This window comes from Rhopalosiphum padi, chromosome 1, assembly GCF_020882245.1.
Source record: "Rhopalosiphum padi isolate XX-2018 chromosome 1, ASM2088224v1, whole genome shotgun sequence".
Lineage (NCBI taxonomy): Eukaryota > Metazoa > Arthropoda > Insecta > Hemiptera > Aphididae > Rhopalosiphum > Rhopalosiphum padi.
Genome location: NC_083597.1, coordinates 19132418 through 19152561, shown reverse-complemented (window position 1 = coordinate 19152561; position 20144 = coordinate 19132418). Strand labels below are relative to the sequence as shown.

Below are 20144 nucleotides of genomic sequence, written 5' to 3'. Positions count from 1 at the left end.
TTGCTATTTTAATCTTATACTATTAATCGACCGGCGCTGTAGTACAATGATGTATAGTATTAACACAAAAAATATAAAAATACATAAAATAATGAGCATAATTCTTTATTGTAAATAAGAAATCCATCACAATATTAATAGTCAACAATTTTGTATTAAAGTCGCTAAAAAAAAAGACAAAACTAGTAATTAATAAGATAATGATTACTAATGATTTTTTTTTTTTATTAATTAATTAAAAATATATTATACAAGCATAAGTATGTTATATACGAATAAAAGGGAATCATTATTTTTATTTTTCTAATGATGTATATTGTACACGGACTACCCACAAATCACAACTATTAATTTTAACCCTGTGAATTGGAAATACATAAACTAAAATTTTCAAGTATTTTATTCAGTAAATTAATAGTAGGAAATATTTTTTTTAAAAATGAGAGTAAAATCAATATTATAAAATTATAATTTATTTTTGGTAAAAAAAATCAACAATGTGAACAACTTAATCAAATATTTTATATTATAATAATATACAAACAAAATGTACTTTATATTATATTTATGAATATATAAATAATATATAATATCACATTTTAAGCACATACATTTACAAAATTTAAACAGGTATATATTATATACATTTAAAATATTATAATTTTGTAGGTTATTCACAACATAGACCATATATTTTTTTTACATAATTGAACATAATCCAGACATTTCTTTGCCTTTATTAACTATTGGATATTCCTTAAGTTTTTTTGCGTTATGCATCAGTCTAGGTTTCATATCCCTTTGTACTTTAGGAGCCACTACAGTTTCCATCTCAAGCCCTGGTGGTGGAGGCTGATCAGGATCGATTTCTCCAAACGTTTGTGTGAAATCTTGTGGCGACTGTGGTTCAATGGGTGTGTTTTCAGTGAGGACAATTGGTTTTACAACAGGTGTGGTTTTTTGACTTATATTTATCTTGATTGTCCCCATTGCAGGAGCAACTGGAACATTCCATTCAGTGTCCGTATTTCCATCAATAGAACATGTCATTGTAGATACAGGAGATGGAGATTTAGGTTTAATTTCTTCAGATACAATTTCTTGAGTGATTGGGGGGGATGATAAACTGTTAATGTTCTCAATAATAGGTTCATCTATTAATTTAGGTGATAAAACTTCAGTCACTTGAATAATTTCCATGGTATCAGGAATTTCCAAATCTTCATAATTCTTTATCTTCACATTTTCTTCAGTCGATGGTTCTTGAGAAACCGGTTCAGTTTGGATTACATTTTCAACTGCAATTTCTTCTCCATTTTCTTTTAGTTTAATTGGATCAGTTTCGGTAATTAATTCAGTTTCTGTTTCCATGCTGCTTGTTTCTGTTTCCTTAATTGTTTCTTCTGTTTCCTTAATTGTTTCTGTTTCCATAGCTGTTGTTTCTGTTTTTATAATAGTTTCTTTAAGTGGAATTACTTCTTTTTTAGTGACCGTTTCTATTTCTGTACCTATTTCTTGATTTCTAATTGGTTCTTTTTCCAACAATATTTCTCTTTTTATTAATGGATCTATCTCAGTTATCAGTTTTTCTTCCCTTTCCAATTTTAATTCTTCATTTTCTTCGTCTTTAATTTTTATATCATCTGCCAATTGCAGTTGTTGTTCATCTTTAATCTCAATTTTTTGGCTTTCCAATTGTTTAGCTTCTTCAATAGCTCGATTTCTCTTACGAATTTTTTCCTCTCGAGTTTTCTAAAAACAAAATAAAATAATTTTTAAATTTTTAAATAAAAAACGAGAATGAATTATTATAACTTACAATCATATCATCATGGCACATAGGATGATAAAGTCGTTTATCCTTTTCCACACAATTTTTCAATTGCCATTCTTCATCTTTTTCGTTATAAAATTGTTCAAACTGATCATGACACAAATAACAGGCAGCCAATTCACTATTTTCACCAGCTGGAACACAAGGAACATTCTCTTCTTCCAACTTTTCATCTTCTTTAGCACCTTGTTCTGCTTGTATATCAAACCAGCTAGCAGCTAAATGTGGTAAAAAAATTGTTAAATGAATTGAGGAAAAAAATTTCAGTATGAAAATTAATCAAATTTACTATGCTTAGAATGTAGTTAACCAACAGTTTCAAAATAATAATAGTAATAAACATTTTTTAGGTGCAATGTTCAATAATATTTTAAAATATAACAATGTGCAAATTAATCTCATTAATTCTCAATCAGTGTATAGCGACTCTCATGTGTCATATAGTGGCATAATGATGATAGTCTTTTTAATTTTAATATATTTATAATATTTTCTAGTTGTAATTATCTTAATATGTATATATTTATTTAGATATGTTAATGTATAAAAAGGTTAAGAAACAATAAATTAATAAATAATACGAGTACATTAAATTTAATTAAATATAAATTTATAGGAAATATATATTTTCTGTTATCTGTTCAAAATGAGATTGTTACTTGGCTGCTAACTTGTAAGGATGGGCGTGGCTTTATTACACAGCAGGCGTATAAATAGTTGACTCGGTGGAGTTAACAAACGGATGTTGTCTGACCGCCGCTAGATGAAAACAGGTTGCCGCCGAGTTACAATCTCAGTTTGAACAGAGTATATATCAGAGCTGGACAAACTTAGGTTTATGTCATAAATCAGTAGTTTTCAACCTTTTTAACAATGCGGCCCACTTCATTGCCTACAAAATGTTCGCGGCATACCAATCCATATAATATATGAAACATATTTGTATATATATACCTATATATACAAATAAATACATACATATTAATAAAACTATAAATAGATTTTTCTATTCTTCAATAGCGCTTACTGCAAACCAATGCTGCGGCACAGCGGTTGAAAACTACTGTCATAGATAATGTGGCAGCTCAAAATTTTTTATAAGACACAAATTTTATTTTACTAATATGATATTTTTTTATGTAAGTATAAAAAATATGTTGTAATGTTATTTTTTGTTCTTAATTAATGACTGACTTGATAAATTTTTGCATTCTACACATTTGGCTACATTTAATACCTTATTTTATTCACATCAATTTAGAAGCTTTTTTCCTACATTTTGGCTTTTACATATTTTTCACAACATTATACCCATATTATATTTTATTATATTTGAAAAATATTAATTATCATTCAGAAAGTATGAAAAATGTTCAACTTTTATATTGGAAATATTTTTTTCCAAAGATAATGACAATGATATATCAATTACCTCTAGTAGTTTCATCTTCTTGTTCTTCATATTTACACCAATCACTAGTATCATAATACCATTTCCGTGATTGGACAGTTTTGCTTGCCATTTTTTCACGCCTATTTTGTCTAAAATGCCAATCTAAATGACTACTATACTTAATAGTAAACTCTGCAGTGAAACGAATTCCACAAGAACTGCACTGGATTCCTGTGTATAAATTGTGAATCAATCCTGGTTGTTTTCTGAAATAAGACCAAACATATTTATAACAAAAAATGAAGTAATTAAAATATTATAGTACTAACTGTTTTAATGATAAAGGATCTGAAAAATCAACAGGTTTTATGGTTAAATTTTCAGCCTCCTTCTCTTTCTTTTTTAGTTTTGATTGAACAACTTCTTTTGGCTTGTCTTTCGGTACAATTCCACTGTCAACCAACTTCTTAAATAACTCATTGATATCCATATCACTAGGTAAGACAGGAGGTGGTATTATAGGAGCAGACACTGTAGGTGGTACATAAGAACTTGTAACAGGTTCTAATTGTTGAGCAACATTAGGAAGTAGAGGTACTGATGCTGTGTCTGAAAATATATGAACAAAATTAAATATACAATGGTTTAGAACAATTTCGGCATTTTAAAAACTCTTACTTGGTGCTAAAGAATAAGAAGAAGAAAATGGTTGTATAGGAAGTTGGTTAATATCATCATTTGGAGTTATTGTAGTCATTTCAAAACCAGTGAAATTTGGTGGCATAGGTGGAGCAGGTATTGGTGGTAAAGATTCAGCAGAAGAATCTTCAGTTAATACAACACCCATCATTTGAGAAATAGCAGCATAACCAGGTCTTATATTTGGTGGTAATCCTGTAAATCTTAAGTAATGCTTATTGCCTCTTACAACAATCGCTTGTGGAGGACCATTATAGTTGACTTTGAACGGTTGGTCATTAATCATAGCTCTCATTAAACCATCAATAAAACGAAAAATAAGTGCTGTGTTTCCCACATCAATACGCTGCGGTTTAGCATCTAAATAGACAGGTACGGTGTAAGAGTTATCAATAATAATAGCGATACGCCCAGCAACTAAATCTTGTCGCTTAGTGTTTCCTATATTAACTGAAGGAGGAGGTCCTTCAAGTTTAATAGATCTTTTTACACCACCAAGGTCTGTAAATATTGGAGAGCTACCAAAAAAACATTCGTAGAAATTGCCATCTAAATAAAGTTCTCGAGTTGGTGCACCTAACCGCACTCTATGAGGTTGACCATCCAATAAAAATTCTCTATCAGGACTATTGAAATGACACAAGACTGGAAAAAGATCATCAAATATAATATTTTTTGGAGGTCCTTGAAAGTATATCTCTCTAGGATCGTCCCATGATACAAAAGTAATTGCTGTTGGACCATAAAATCGTACTTCTCTTGATACACCATCAATATTGATAGTTTTAGTAGCATCATGAGCAATCATATCCAATATTACAGGATCTGAAGGAGGAATAACAGGAACTGTCCAATCGGGAGAAGAAGATGCAAATGGAGCAGTTGGTCTTGGCACTTCATACATCGGTGGCGGAACAAGAGATCTTGTAGAATGAGAATAATTTGGACGAGGTCCTCTAGACCAAGGTTCAATTCTATTTTGAGAGAATCTAGACCCATTTTCTTGTCTTGAATTCCAACTTTTATTATTTCTCCAAGAACGAGTTTTAGAATTTTCTTTTTCATTACGTTTGAATGTTGTTTTACGCCTTTTATATACAGCTCTATCCTCAGAATCTGATTTCTTATTAATTCTTTTTGATTCTTCAGAACCAGTAGAACAACTTTTTGAAGAACCATCACTATCACTTCCACTGACATCACTAGGTTTTTTGTTAACAATGTTCCAAGAGCTAATTCCGGGACTGTTTTCATCAACAGGTTTTTCAACAATAGTTACAGATTCTACTAAGGTAGATTTTAAATCAGTACTACTATTTCCATTTACCGGTAAAGCAATTTTTGGAATAGTAAATTCCTTTAACTTAGAATTAGTATCTTCTGTATTATTGACTTCTTCTAATTTTTCCACTTCAGTCATTTCAATTACCTTTAACAATAAAATAAATATTTTAAAATTCTATAAATACACACAATGCATTATTCATCAATACAATTCTATTAGAATATTATTCTTACCTGACACATAATTTTTTTATATTCGTCAAAAGATATGTTTCCTGCATTTAAAGCTTCTTCAGCTTGTCTAAGAATATGACTTTTATTGTTTTGTGTTGGTTTAGCTCTCATATCTACATCCATTGTATCATTGTTGTCAACTAATGTTTCTTTTAATTCACAAGGAATTTTTTTGGCAGGAGACTTGTATGGTGTTTTAAATGTATCTGGTTTTATTTCCTTATATTTTGCCCAAGATTTACCAATCTCAGTATTTGGTGTTTCAGATATTTGTGGCGGAGGTGGTGGTGTAGGTACAATAGGCGGAGCAGATAATGTACGTAAATCTACATCTTCAGCACCAAAGAGTCTGAAAATAATTTTTATTGATATTAAAATAAATATTAAACTAGTTAAAGCGAATATAAACATTATATATGAACAGAAATATATCACTTAAATCTATATACTATAACATAAATTATTTAAACTTAAAACAGAAATTAAAGTTTTTAAAAACTTAATAACTAACTTTTATATTATTATTTAGTACAAATGTATGGCATATCTGATAAACAAGATAAGAATTCTGTTTGCATCTCTATTTATAATTAAAATAAAGCCTAGAACTAACGGTTTTCCATCTAAATTTATCAAAATCCACTATCTGACAATTAAATTATGTTGTAGATAAGATTTTCAATACACAGTACTAATTTATTTATGATAGGAATTTAACTAACAAAACAAAATATTCACATATACAGAAACAATATCTATTGGTTTCTTGTTGAATATGTTTACTTTAAAAATAAATATAAGTATAAGAGCAATAACAAGTAGATTTAGAATGGTTATCAAAATTAAAATATAAATGTTACAACAAATAAAATATAATATAATATAAGGTAAAAAAGAACTTTTTGAAATATATAATTATGTATGTATTTTGTTTTTTGTATTAAAATATGAGGTTTAGATACAGATAATATAAATTATCATAAAAATTAATTCAACACATTAAAATTATTGAAAAATTGTAAATAAATTATCTGTATCAAGTGTATGTTAAAGTATGAATAATTATTAAATAATAATAATTATTATTGAATAATTAACACGGTAATACTTAATTGTTTACTACTATTTTTATACAAAGTGATTTTTTAAGCATGCTCACCCCATTTTTATGCTTAAATTATGCATATATTAAAATTCTGATTTTTACACAGTTTCAAGTTGTTAAAAAACAACATTTTTATGAAAAAGTTATATTTTTAAATATTTTTTATCCTTATATTTGTTTAAATTTTTTACTTTTTTGATTGATAACATAGTTTTAGTTTCATATTCCAAAGCAGAATAATTTTCTGAGTATTTTGATACATAAAAATCGAATTTAGGGCGAGTAGTCTATGAGTTATACGTATTTAAAGTTTAAACAAGCGGAGTAGTGGACATTTTACAGTGTACCCATAAATGTAAAAACTTAAAAAAATGTTTAAAATATTTTTTTTTTTTTAATAAACACGTTTTTTAACAACTTGAAACTATGTAAAATCAGAATTTGAATATGCATAAGCATAATAATGGGGTGAGCATGCTTAAAAAATCATCTTACAAATAAAAGTAAATTTTTTTCATATCTATACAATTACCAAATAAAATAAATATATTTAAATAATTTTATCACATAACTAATTGATCAAAAGGTATTAAAAGATTCCAGTCAATGGTTTTTGATTGACATTTGACTTCTACCAAATCAATACTAATTAAATACATATGTTGAATAAAATATCTATCGATAACATTTTGTTTTCAAATATTATACATTTATAATCTATATATATATATGCATAGGAAATACTTCAGAAGGTTTATTTTTGGAATATACGCAAGTGGGTTGACGCAAAATAAATAATGCTATCACCTTAATATTAAATGCTAAATAAAAAAAAAATATTTATTTATATTTCTACATTGAAATTATTTTTAAAAAAAATGAATGTATTTTGAAATACAATTTAAAAAACATAAATTTATAACTTAATTCCAAACAAACCTACAAATATAAGATATATGTAAATATTGTAACTAGACATTAAAATAATACTGTAATAAGAAAAAACAAAATGTTTTCTGGTATTATTTATTACATACAAATCTTTTGTAAAACAATTAACTATTTTTTTTATTGGAAATAAAGATGTTCGGTGTCCAAATATTTTTCATATCTATAACACTGAAGTTTGAAATAACTAAATACTAGTGGAGATAAATGTGCGAGACTAACTGTTTATATATTAACTTTGTAATAATTCTCAACATTTAACAAATGCAATAAATTGAATACAATTAATGTAATATATTTTATAGATAAAAAAAATCTTGAAATCAACTTTAAAACTTGTTATTTCAAAACAAAAATATTCTAAATTGCCAGCTTGTTCCGAAAAAAAAACAATTTAAAAGTGTAATATTACAAAGTATACAATTTTTTAATATAATTATTTAGACATCTTGATTCCTGAATATATATTAATTAATATAAAAAGAATATATTCTATTTAAATACAAGAGATATATAATTTTATTTGAGTTAATTATGAAAATTCTAGATCAGTGGTTCCCAACCTTATTCATTAGCCGCCACCCTTGTAAATTTACAAAATCTCATTCCTCCTCCCCTCCTTAAATTAGTTTAGGTAAACTTTTTTTGCGAGCGATACAAATAAATCATACAAAATATACAAGTATTACTATTATTATTTTCATCATTTAAAAAAATTATAAAATATAAAAACCAAAATATCAATATAAAATATAATTATAAGTAAAATGAGTAATTTTTTTTTTTTTTTACCTTTTTCTAAAACTAATACAGTGGTTCCAATTTTACACATTGTAAAATAACATAATTTTTTTTTATAATTCCATCATAACTATATTCCCCCAAGCAGACTAAATTACCCCCGTTTAGGAACCGCTGTTAGATTCTAAAAAGTTTCTTTTAAATTAGTTAATAAGTGGTACATAGTAAAAATTAAAGGAACTTACTCATCAATGATTTCTGATTTGCTCTTTTTTGCTGCAGGTTCAATATCATCAGTTTTGATCGAATCGGAGGTCCTCTTCACAGTTGGGACTTTAATTCTTAAGTCAATGTCATTTTGTTGTTTGATAATAATGTCTGCAAGAATACCTTTAATTTTCATAAAAGTTGAAATATATTCCTCGAACTCAAGTCAGTTTTAGAAAATTGTATATATATATAAAATATATGTATTTATTTGTGTAAATTAAAGAAAAAAAAACAGTAATTCTTCTTAGGTAGTTGATTCTGAAGACAATTATGTTAGTTAACTGTTGACATATTAATTTTTTTGGATGTGATTATATCAGTAAACGCATTCTAATAACTAAACAGTTTTTTAATTCTATGCCTGTTTCCATTTTTATATTGTCATAGACAATTATGAGAATGTTGTAATTGTCACAAACCAAAATCAACTTCTAGCCAAATATAATAAATCACATTTGAAGCATTTAATTTTAACCTCAATATTTTCTTAAAAAACAAAATTTAACAAATTTATAATAAATTTGGAAAATAACACTTTTTTCAGTTTTAACAAATCTACTAATCTTTTAATAAAAGTACCTTTTAAATCAAATTTTTAGATATAGGTAAAAATATAATATTAACTTATGAATAAAGTAAAGGTAGTCACTAAGAATGTAAACCCCCTCAAAAAAATATACACTGTGATAAGAGCAATAGCGTTATTGTTTCACTCAGAATCTATAACACATAGAAATATATAATATAAAAACTATATATATTATTAACAAGTCTTGTTTTAAATTAACTTATTATTAATTTATAATTTATAATACAATATAAAATATAGAATTTCAACAATTTGGTTGATTTATTTAATTATAAGATTAAATTCATGTCTGTGCATAGATAAAAAAATATCTAATACTATAAATACATTTTCCATAAGTAAATAAAAACATTTTTTGTTTGTCTTATATTATAACCAATAAGCTGTATTTTATTAAAAGTAAAACAAAATGTTAGTCTTTAATGCACGAGGAAACGCAATGACTTAATTTGTATAATATATTGTAATAAAAAGAATACAATATCCACCAAAATTTTGGCTGATGGTAAAATCAGATACAAGATGATAGGACTTTCTGGAAAGGTGAAATTGTTTTCATTTTATTATGGCGAAGAAAAGTATCCAGTTTATTTAAAAATAACAACAAATCGCCAACAGTGATTTTTATGATAAAATATAACTGATCAGACATTATTATCTTACTTTGATTGGATTTTACAGCATGAGTGTCTGAGTCATTTTTCATTTCTAATGGTGTTGTAGCAGCAGTTGATGGATCAGGGGATTTTTTCATTGTTTGCATATAGATACGAAGACGTTTTAAAGAATCAGAATCTTCCAGAGAATCGGTTTTTTCTAGTTCAGAGATAATATTTTCAGAACTTTTGATATCAGCTTCATTAACTACTTCAGTAATTAAGTCTTTTTCTTTAGAAACATTTATGTCAATAGCTTCATGACTAGGAAGAATTATATCATTTTTAGGTTCCTCTTTGAACAATTTATCTTCAATTTTAGGCAGTATTGCACATTTTGTAGTCACTGCTTCATCCTGTTCTTCAACTTTTATATTTGATAATATTACATTCTTTTTCTTTAAGTCCAGTTCTTTAATAATTTTTTTTTCATCTCTTCTTTTGTGATATTTTTCATCTTTTAAGCTTCTTTCTTTGCGGTCAGCTTTTTTATGTGGCTTTCTTGATGGTTCTTTTTTAGAAGGTGGACAGCTTGGACTTCTTTCTTTTCTTTTTGATTCACGGTGTTTACTATTGTCTCTTTTGGGTTTATCAAATTTTTTATCATCTTTATTTTTAATAATTGGTTGTTTAACATCATTAGTTAGTGATGGCGATGGCTTTATAGCAGTTTCAACTTTTCTTAAGCGTGGATCGCGGTTTAGAGTTTGTAATAATTGTGTACTGACAGGATTGATTTTGGCAATTGGTTGGTTGACATTGAATATTGGACTGGAAACAACCTATTCAAAATAAATGTCAATTTATTTATTTATAATATATTTATTAAATAATTAATTTAAAATTACCATTTCTGTACTTTGTTGTTGCGGTACAAATGTTTGTGGAGGATTTTTAAATGATTGTTGTACTGAAGGCAAAGATGTTGGTTGGAATTTTTTAGAAGGTGAAACAATAACTTTAATTGGCATTGAAGGTGACTCAGAACCAATGGAAGATACGTCCATATTTTTAACTGGATTCTCAGTTACTCTTCGAGGATTTTCAGATGACTGAATTTTTGCATATATTTCTTCATTTGAAGGTGAAATACTCACCGTTGAAGATGATGCACTTGCGTTAAAAGCATTCTGTAATTTTTTATAAATAAATAAAAATTTTAAAATGAATACAAAATACAAAATATATTTACTTTTGATAGATTTATCTTGTTCATTGATCTTTTTTTTTGAATTTCAATTTGATTTTTGGTTTGCAATAATTCTAGTTCCAATTTTTTTTGCTGTAGCTCAAGTAGCTCCTTTTGTTTCTTAATGAATTTTTCCCGTAATGATACCTCATCTATATCATTGTGTATAATAGGTTGTACAGGTTTTGGCGTTTCAGTATGATTAACCTATAAAACTAAAACATGCTTAATACTGACAACTATATTTCTATTGAACCAGGTTTACATGGTTTGAATCACTGACAGAATAATTTTCAATATCTTATTGCTAAATTATCAAATGCTATTAAGTTAAATAAAAAAAGCTTCGTATATTTCATATTGTAAAATGTAACTGTAATTCACACCATGTAAACCAGGCAATAAAAAATTTAAATTATATACATTATTTAAAAATTTTGGATTAACATGAATGTTTGGTGGAGCAGCACTCAACGGCCAATTTTTATCAATTGAATGAATCAATACATCAAGAGCATGAAGTTTTGTAGGTGTTACAACTTCATTCCACGTAGAACGTAATTTATACATATTTCCTCTAGTTTTTTCATCAACCTAAGATAAAACAGTTATTATAGAAAAAATTGCACAAAGTAAATTAATAATAAATAATATAATATTTACTTTCATGAAAGTGCTAGCAAAAAGTTTCTCAATATTTTGAACGAAAAGTGGTGTATATGGCTGTCCAATGTTTTTCATGACCGAGTCAATTAAGTAAAGCACTGGTAACTTGCTGTCGGCTTGCACCTGAATATAATTAATATTAAATGTAAGTTTAAAAACAAACCTGAACAATGGTTTCATCCTTGCGGTCCTCCACACTCTTCCAGAGTATCTTCTAGAATTCTCCATTATGTGCAGATAAAGGAAACCATTTTGATCTCAATAAATATAACACTTGTTATTTTAATTTTGATCATATATTTATAGATTGTGTTAATTGTTTTTATTCTATTTTATTTTTTTATATAACATAATAAATAATTTACAATGAACCAAATACTATAACTACAATATACATTGCAAATTGTATTTTTACCCTAATGTTTCCTAGTAATATCAAAAATATGTTATATACCATGTTTAGATTTATTATCAATTCAATTAAGGTACCAAAAAAAATAAATAAAAATAAACTATTACTTATAGATACTACCATTTTCATAATTGTATGAATAAGTAAAAAAAAAAATTATAATAAGATGTATTTTAATACTACTGTGATTTTATTTAAGACTAATCACAAGTAAAAATACAGTAATTGGGTAAGCCAAGATGAATTCCCATGTTTTTTATAAGGAAATATTATTTAAATTTATAAAACCAACTGGAATCTCTAGGTTTCTACATGACTAATATAAAGAAAACTCAAGAACTCACTTAAATACAGTAACATAATATTAAATGTATGTATATTAAATACAAATGACAATTGAAAAATGATATAATTTAAATTAATTGGTTATATCAAACTAACATACTAGACATATTTATGATTGTAAGATATGTATGAGATAGTTTGACAATGAATGTTTAAAAAATATTGTTTATTTTATTTAAAAATAAACTGTATATACAAATAATAATTGTTCCAACAAGAATATAAATTGTATAAAATTCTAATTTTTTTATAATAAAAAATAATTTGATTAATAATAATACTTTAACTTAATTATTACAATAAAAATAATATAAATATTATTTATTGTATTAATAACAATCTTTAAAATAAAATATGAATTCAAAGCATAATACATGTTTAATTACAGCAATTTTGGTTAGTAAAATAATTTTTGTTTTAAAAATCAATATACATGATACATATATTATGTTTAAGACTAAATAGCTGATATTTGTCAAGTATAAATAGTCTACAACAATTGTTTTAATGTGATATTTATAAAATTATTTTAATTTTAATTATAATGTTATAGGGTAATAAGCTTATAAATTCAACATACTCATATTATTATGTATAATTAAATATTTTGATAAAATTAAGTTCTCAAAGCTACATAATGTAATCATAAAAGAAGGAAATTCTACAGGCTCCATTAAAATATTATTGGTTAATACATTAATGGTTAAATTTGTATCAACTGAGGTAATATTAATATGAATTAATTCTATTTGGGGATAATTCTAGTTTTTTACTATATTAAAAAGACAAAAGTTAAAGAAAATAAATGTCTACAATATTATAATTTTAAATAGTTGTAAATAATCAGAAACTTAATAAAACATATTATATGTTTATGACAAAATAAAAATTATTTTTGTACTAGTGTTGTATGCGACCTGCCAATATACAGAAGATATCTTGCAATTCATATTATTATAAAATAAATATTATATATAGAATGCATTTAGGATTGTTTTGTAATTATACATTCAACTAGCTTATAATATACATAGTACATAGTATGTATACTATATACATAGTCATTCATTTTAAAATAATTAAGATTTAATTTTTTGATGTGTATAACTACCATTTATTCATAGGTTGATTAAGTAGTTTAAATATTCAGATAAAATAGTTTTATTGACAAACTCAACCAAAAGTTATCATAACTGTAAGTTAAATTTAATTTATAGGTTAAAACAAAATATTAAAATACTGATATCATTTTTATTTTTAAGAAATGTAAAAACTATCTGTTAATCATATTTTAAAAATAAGTGTTGCATTACTACATAATGGATATATTTAACATATATATATATATCTTACTTATCAGAAAGCAAAAACTACATATTCTTTTTAAAGACTTGTAATGGACTTAACAAAAAATTATTACTGGTAACCATACTATACAACACTAGTACCAAATTTTTAAAAAAACGTAAATAATATAACCATATATCGTTGAAGAAAGAAAACAATGTTCGTATTATATAGTTAATAACTCAAATTTTAACTATTTTAAATGATATGAATTACTGTCAATAGTATTGTATGTCATTATAATATATTAGGTAGGAATTTTTTTAAAGTTGATTAAAAATTACATGTCTAATATTTACTCAGTGTTTGTATACGTTTTAAAAATAAAAGTAAATATCCACTTGTAAAACTTATATCTTTAAAGTAGTATTTATATGTTTGTAAAATTCACAACACCTAATAATTATGTTTCTTTTACTAGTTGAGACATAATTTAGAAATTATAATCAATGCTTTTAATAATGAAAAAATATGGCTTATTAATAAAACAAACAAATTTTATGTATACACAGAAAAGACACTTGTTGAAGCAAATTATAAAACACAATATATCATTTAACATAATACTATATAATGTCACATAACAATTTATTGTCCGAAGAAAAAATAACTTTTACTGCTCTAAAACCTATAACACAACCTTATTTTCGGGATAGATAAAACCTTTATATATTTATTTATTATGTTCTTCAATTTTTCAACTACATTTTAATATTTGTATTAACTAGAACAAACAAGGTCAAGAATAAAATAAAACCCTTGATTGAAACTCTAAGGTGTTCAATTTTATGTTTATTCCATACTAAACACACAATATATACGCAATCAAAATTAGTTATGATCACTGTCTTTTTGATACCTACCTCTATGTTTTATTACTAAGTGTAGTAAATAACATAAAGGTGAAACTTCAAATTGTATATGTTATTATCTCATTCAACCAGATTCACAAAAATCCATTATTTTCTGTGCAATTTTGAAGTGGTCAAACTTGAAGTCTTCTGGAGTTAGATATCTCCGAACACAAATAAGATAAAGCATTTTTTTTTTAAAAATGATCATCCTTTCAACTTAAAATTTTGTATCTTTACCAATATTGTTATGTATTGAGTATAGGTGTCATAGATGTAAAGCAAATGTTAAAGAAACATTATTAATCAACTTTTAGATTTTATTTACACTCTCAAAAAAATTATATTAAATACAGCACTAGTATTATAATTTTGTTTCATTTACAATACATGTTTGCTAATAAACCTATTATATTAAAAAGAAACCATTTATTTTTCATATTCTTACTGAGATTTTCAAAAAATATTAACCAGATATTAAATAAAAAGAAAAAAGAAAAAAAAGAGGACCAAAAAGGACGTAAACCATATTTAGTCACATCATATATTTTTATTTCATGTTGTTTAAATATTGTAAATATTCACATATATTTGTACTTTAACTAAATATATGTCATCATAGCCAGAGGGATGATTTCAGCAGTCATTATCCAAAATCTGCATATCAAGCAATCTGAATTCATTAATGTAGATATTAGATATTCTACTACAAATAAAATATTTCCAGTAACATTACATTTAAATTATATTAGGTAGGATCAATATGCTTAAGAGCAAATAATTTGGGTTCATAATGTAGTGAATATCCCTCTGTTATGACTTTAAAATATTCATTACTATTATAAAGTTTAAAAACCTTATGCAGTTGTCTTTCAATACACTGTACAATGATTGGCGCATAAGCTGAGTTCTCTTCAGCCAGCATTGTCAACATGTTAATCAAAGGCTTGCTATTGATGTTGAGGTCGGCCAAGGCATTAAAATATTCTTCTGCTACTTCTTTTTCCTTGGCAGTCATTGTAGATTTTGTTTTGTCCAGATTAAAAGTTTCGATACTTCCACCACTAAAACAAAAATTTTAAATATACATTAGCGACTATTTCAAAAGTAATAAATATAAATATAGAAGCAAGACGGTCTACTTATGTGTTTTCAATTTTAAATAATTTGGTAGTAACACAAAACAAAAATGCATTAACCAATAATAAAAACCCAATGTAATTTTTTGTTGTTAATAATACTGACATATCAAGTTTCAAAATACAATACTTGTTAATTCAAAATGAATAGATGAAAAAAACAGGGAAAATATCGAAATTAATTTGACTATTTTTCCATACTTAATATATTTATAAGAATGATATAGATGTCATTATTAATTATTAATATACAATATATGTAACCACAGGGAAAACTCAATGTCAATAACAAACTGTATAAATATTAAATATCTTTATTATTCTGGCTATTTTACACCAAAACTAAATTTAAAGAGATTATTGCCATGGATTATGAATAATATAAATAATATATATTAATAAATAAATTATAATGTATTAATATTTCAGATCCTAGAAATATAGGAATAAAATGTCAATATTCAATACCTAATGGATTATTGGCAATTTATTTTTTTAGTATCTGTAATATTTATAAAAAAATAATAACGGTTATATTTATTAATATAATAATTTAAATTGGCCCGTATTGGCTATATTGAGTTTGATATTTTTAAATAGAAAACATTTATATTAAAAACTATAGAACTGTCTGTTGCAACAATTCTTTATTTTTCTGTTGTTCAATAGAATATACGTATGTTGTTGTAATTAAATTGTTTTACAGCCATATCGAGCAATTTTATTTTTAATAACTCATTATCTCAACTAAATTAATGTTATAACATTATTTTAAGCACTCAATTACTAAAAAGTGACTCTCACTCAAATACAATAGATAAATATAATACACTATAAAAATAGATTATTGAAGAAAACTTTTAGATACCTATACTCTGATTTTAATTCTTAAAAAATAAATAAATAAAAGTTTAAAAAAACTTAATTAGGTTTTCTTTGGTAATTTACAAAGTAATAAACTATAGTACATTCAAGATTATTTTGTTACTACATTCTAAGTAAGTTTCACTTATATCAGTGAAAATTAAAAATATAACTTAATAATACCACAAAATATATAAACTGTACATAAATATAAAATCAATGATACAACTATGAGATTTAAAATTTAAATCACTTATTATTTTGTGTATAACTACAGTATAAAAGTATATAAATATGCTAACTTTTATTTATTGTTATATGTAAGGAAAGTATTTTTTAAATTATTACGATGCTTAAAACTATATGTATTGGAATATCACTGAGTTATGGTTATTAGATTTTAGCAAACATATAAACCGATTCTCATTTATACAGGTGAATATATATATAGTAAATAGGATCTTTAATTGAATAAATACATTTATAAACCATAAGAAAATGAATTAGTAGACTTCTGCTACTACCTGGATACACATTTTAAATTTAGAGTGAGAAACATGCTTTAAACAAGAAAAAATATTTGTTTTAATATAACTACATTATCATAACTAAAACTAAAATTTAATATAAAAACATATTTATAACAATTGGCTAAAAATGTTGAACTTAAGGAATTAGGTATCTACTCAACGTTCAAAAAATAATTTTGAAGGTGTAAAACCTTAAAAATGTATGACTAATTTGTGTAGTTAAACAGAGCTTTCTCTCTTTTAGGATAACTGGACAGACGTTTTTAATTTGAATCAAAGTAATGAGGATAAATGATAATTCTATTCATTGAATGATTGTTAGTGATAAAACGTAAATATTAACTGTTTAATTTGAATAAGGAATGTAAAAAGTAACAAAAATAATGATTATACACAATTGGTTTAATTATTTTCATTACTATCGGGATAGGTACCATATACAGTCATAAAATATGCATCAATTTATAAGTAATATTTTGTTTATAATAATAATACCTGGGATAATACTATTTTAAGATCCATTAGATATCTAAGTAAATACAAGAAAACTATGTGTCAGACAATACTGTTCACAATTAATATATTAATTTATAAATTTAATAATAATTTTAATTGATAATAATTGATAATAACCACAAATCTGTTTTTTAATGATGAAAACATGTAGTTTATTATTATTTATAATTGTGTTATATTGTTTATCGAGCGAATAAGTGATCAACTAAAAGAATATTTAAAGTAGGTACTAGGAAATGCATTTATTTAATTAACCATTCTTTTATAAATGCAAAGGTTTTAATACTTTACATAACTTAAGTTGGTTTATAAGTCAGATATTAATTCATAGGTCTAATAAAATAAATAATCAAATATCAAAAATATTTTTTGTTCCAGCTCTACAAACATTTTTAAGATAATACTATCTATACTATATTATAATAAACACTTTCAATATTGATTAAAATGAACCCAAATAAGAACAAGAGTTTAAAATTAAACTAACAGAATTAATAAACTTAATTAAATTTAAGCCAAGAATAAGTGTTGATTTTCAAAGCAAATCTAATTCAAATAAAAGTTTATTTTAGTATAGCCTTAATAAGTTTATCATAATAAGTAGGCAATTTCTTTAAATAGAAATTTTAACAACAATCCTTGATATAATAGTATGTACTATAGGTAGTATCTACCTGATATAATATTATTTTCAATTATAAAACAGATAGATCTGTGAAAAATACATTCAAATATAAAAGACACAAAAATTACAGGTGTAGAATAAAAATTAATAGGTACGGTAAAGTAAATAGTTCCCTTAAAGAATATGTTGACATATTTTTATATTAATGTATGTATATAAATAATAGATATAATAGGTAAGAACAATAAAGTAGATATTTTAATCTTTTAAATATAATTAAAATTATACTTAATACATGATCTGCATAATATAGAAGAAATTTAATTCACCGTGTTAATCTTATAAATAGGGTACAGATTTAAATGCAAATTGCTTTTTTTTTTTAATGTTCAAAAACATTGCTTTCCAAGCACTAAGTTCATTTCATACATCAAGGAATTAAAAAATGTAACTTTTATTTTACATTTTTTGAACTTTTTTTGTTTTCAAGTAATTTGTAAAAAGGAATTGATGAAATTCGATAAATAGCACCTGATTATACATTGCTATTATGAAACACAAGGTAAAAGTATAAAATGTATCTATATCTAAATTGTGTATTCATTTTTTGGATATGATTTTCTGAGTAAAAAAAATGATACAAATATTTAATATCTAAGAACAAAAATTAAAATAATTAAATAAATTGTTTTTGTTAAAAATAATTTTAAAAGCATTTCTGTTATGAGTACATTAAAATATTAAATCATATTTTTTAAGGGATTTTCTTGTTTTTTAGAGCATTTAAATTCGTTCCCTACTTATAAAAGGATATTATTCAAGTTGTACATGTACTTAAAATGTTAGTCTTTTATCAGTAATGATGACATAAAATATTGATTATTGTATGGTTGCCGATATTTCAGTAATAAGTATTTAATAAAATAACATTTAAACAGATGGTGAATTTCAATATGGTTTTAATAATTTAATTAAACTAAACTTAGTGGTAATACTCGACCACGTTGAGAAAATAAAAAATACAATTACATACATAAAAACTAAGTACACAGATGACCATATTTGTGTTATCTCTACAAGGTTTGCGCGATCGTCTACGTTGGATGTTCTCTAAACTACCCGAGGTCGACATTCGACAAAATCGTAATACCAAACTACTACGACAACAAACGATCGGGTTGCCATCGAAATGGGGTGTGAAAAACAATCGGAAAACATGTGGAACGATGTACGGTTTCGAATTGATCGTACCAGATTGCGGGTGAACAAGATATGGCACACCGTCATGGCTGCCGCCTACTCTCGGTTACGAGCGATGACAAAAGCTCAACTCCCGAGTCATTAACACTTTATAGAATTCCAAATGTTATATAATATATTGCTGAATACACGAAAATATAATCATCATTATGAATCTACTCACCGGAATACGATGACACGCCGACACGGCGATCGGGTGATGAGCCGTCGGTCCGTCAAGTCTTCGAAGCTCGAACGCGTCAGCGGTTGTTGCGATTTCCTCTCATATCCAACGCCCGCTGCTCAAAAAAGACGACGACGAAACAATAAGTAACAACTACAATATGATCAATATGTGAATAATAAATGTATTCAACGTAACAATTAGTTATTTTTAATACATTAATTTTTGACAAATCGAGTAGTTGTAATATGCAATGCGCATCTGCCCAGATTGCGAAGCAGAATGTCGAATGTCGTATATTGAATAATTTTCACAAGATGGCGGACGATCGCCCGATGTTCTAACGTACGCACTCACGCACGCGCATACGGTTGCTTACGGTTCCGTTGAGTGGGATGTCTATTCGAGGGGACCTGAAGTGTTACCAACGTTCTGGTCGCATATTCATTGTGGTCGTGATCACTATAATCGTAGAAAAATACTA

General features: G+C 25.5%; 1 protein-coding gene across 3 annotated transcripts; it reads right to left on the bottom strand.

Annotated features, from left to right (window-relative positions):
• Positions 1–89: 89 nt before the first annotated feature.
• LOC132918695 (uncharacterized) lies at positions 90–20040 on the bottom strand. Of its 3 annotated transcripts, XM_060980114.1 has the most exons (15): positions 19878–20040; positions 19661–19813; positions 15420–15627; positions 11606–11731; positions 11366–11536; positions 10946–11149; positions 10602–10883; positions 9761–10535; positions 8484–8628; positions 5445–5793; positions 3906–5355; positions 3557–3836; positions 3267–3493; positions 1820–2052; positions 90–1752 (listed from the first exon to the last, which is right to left on the bottom strand). In XM_060980114.1, the coding sequence occupies exons 3-15, from the start codon at positions 15579–15581 to the stop codon at positions 700–702; spliced, it is 5457 nt and encodes a 1818-aa protein (XP_060836097.1). In that variant the 5' UTR covers positions 15582–15627; positions 19661–19813; positions 19878–20040; the 3' UTR covers positions 90–699. The 3 variants fall into 3 exon arrangements, with proteins under 3 accessions (XP_060836097.1, XP_060836096.1, XP_060836099.1); XM_060980113.1 differs by having other exon boundaries at positions 19661–20039; XM_060980116.1 differs by having other exon boundaries at positions 8484–8616; positions 19661–20039.
• Between the last annotated feature and the right edge of the window lie 104 nt (positions 20041–20144).

Excerpts from the sequence above, each read along its gene's own strand:
- LOC132918695 (XM_060980114.1), bottom strand. The coding sequence starts at position 15,581 with ATGACTGCCAAGGAAAAAGAAGTAGCAGAAGAATATTTTAATGCCTTG. Across the intron at positions 3,837-3,905 it reads TTCTTATTCTTTAGCACCAA|ACACAGCATCAGTACCTCTA; the intron begins GTAAGAGTTTTT and ends ATATATTTTCAG. Across the intron at positions 2,053-3,266 it reads AGAAGATGAAACTACTAGAG|CTGCTAGCTGGTTTGATATA; the intron begins GTAATTGATATA and ends TACCACATTTAG.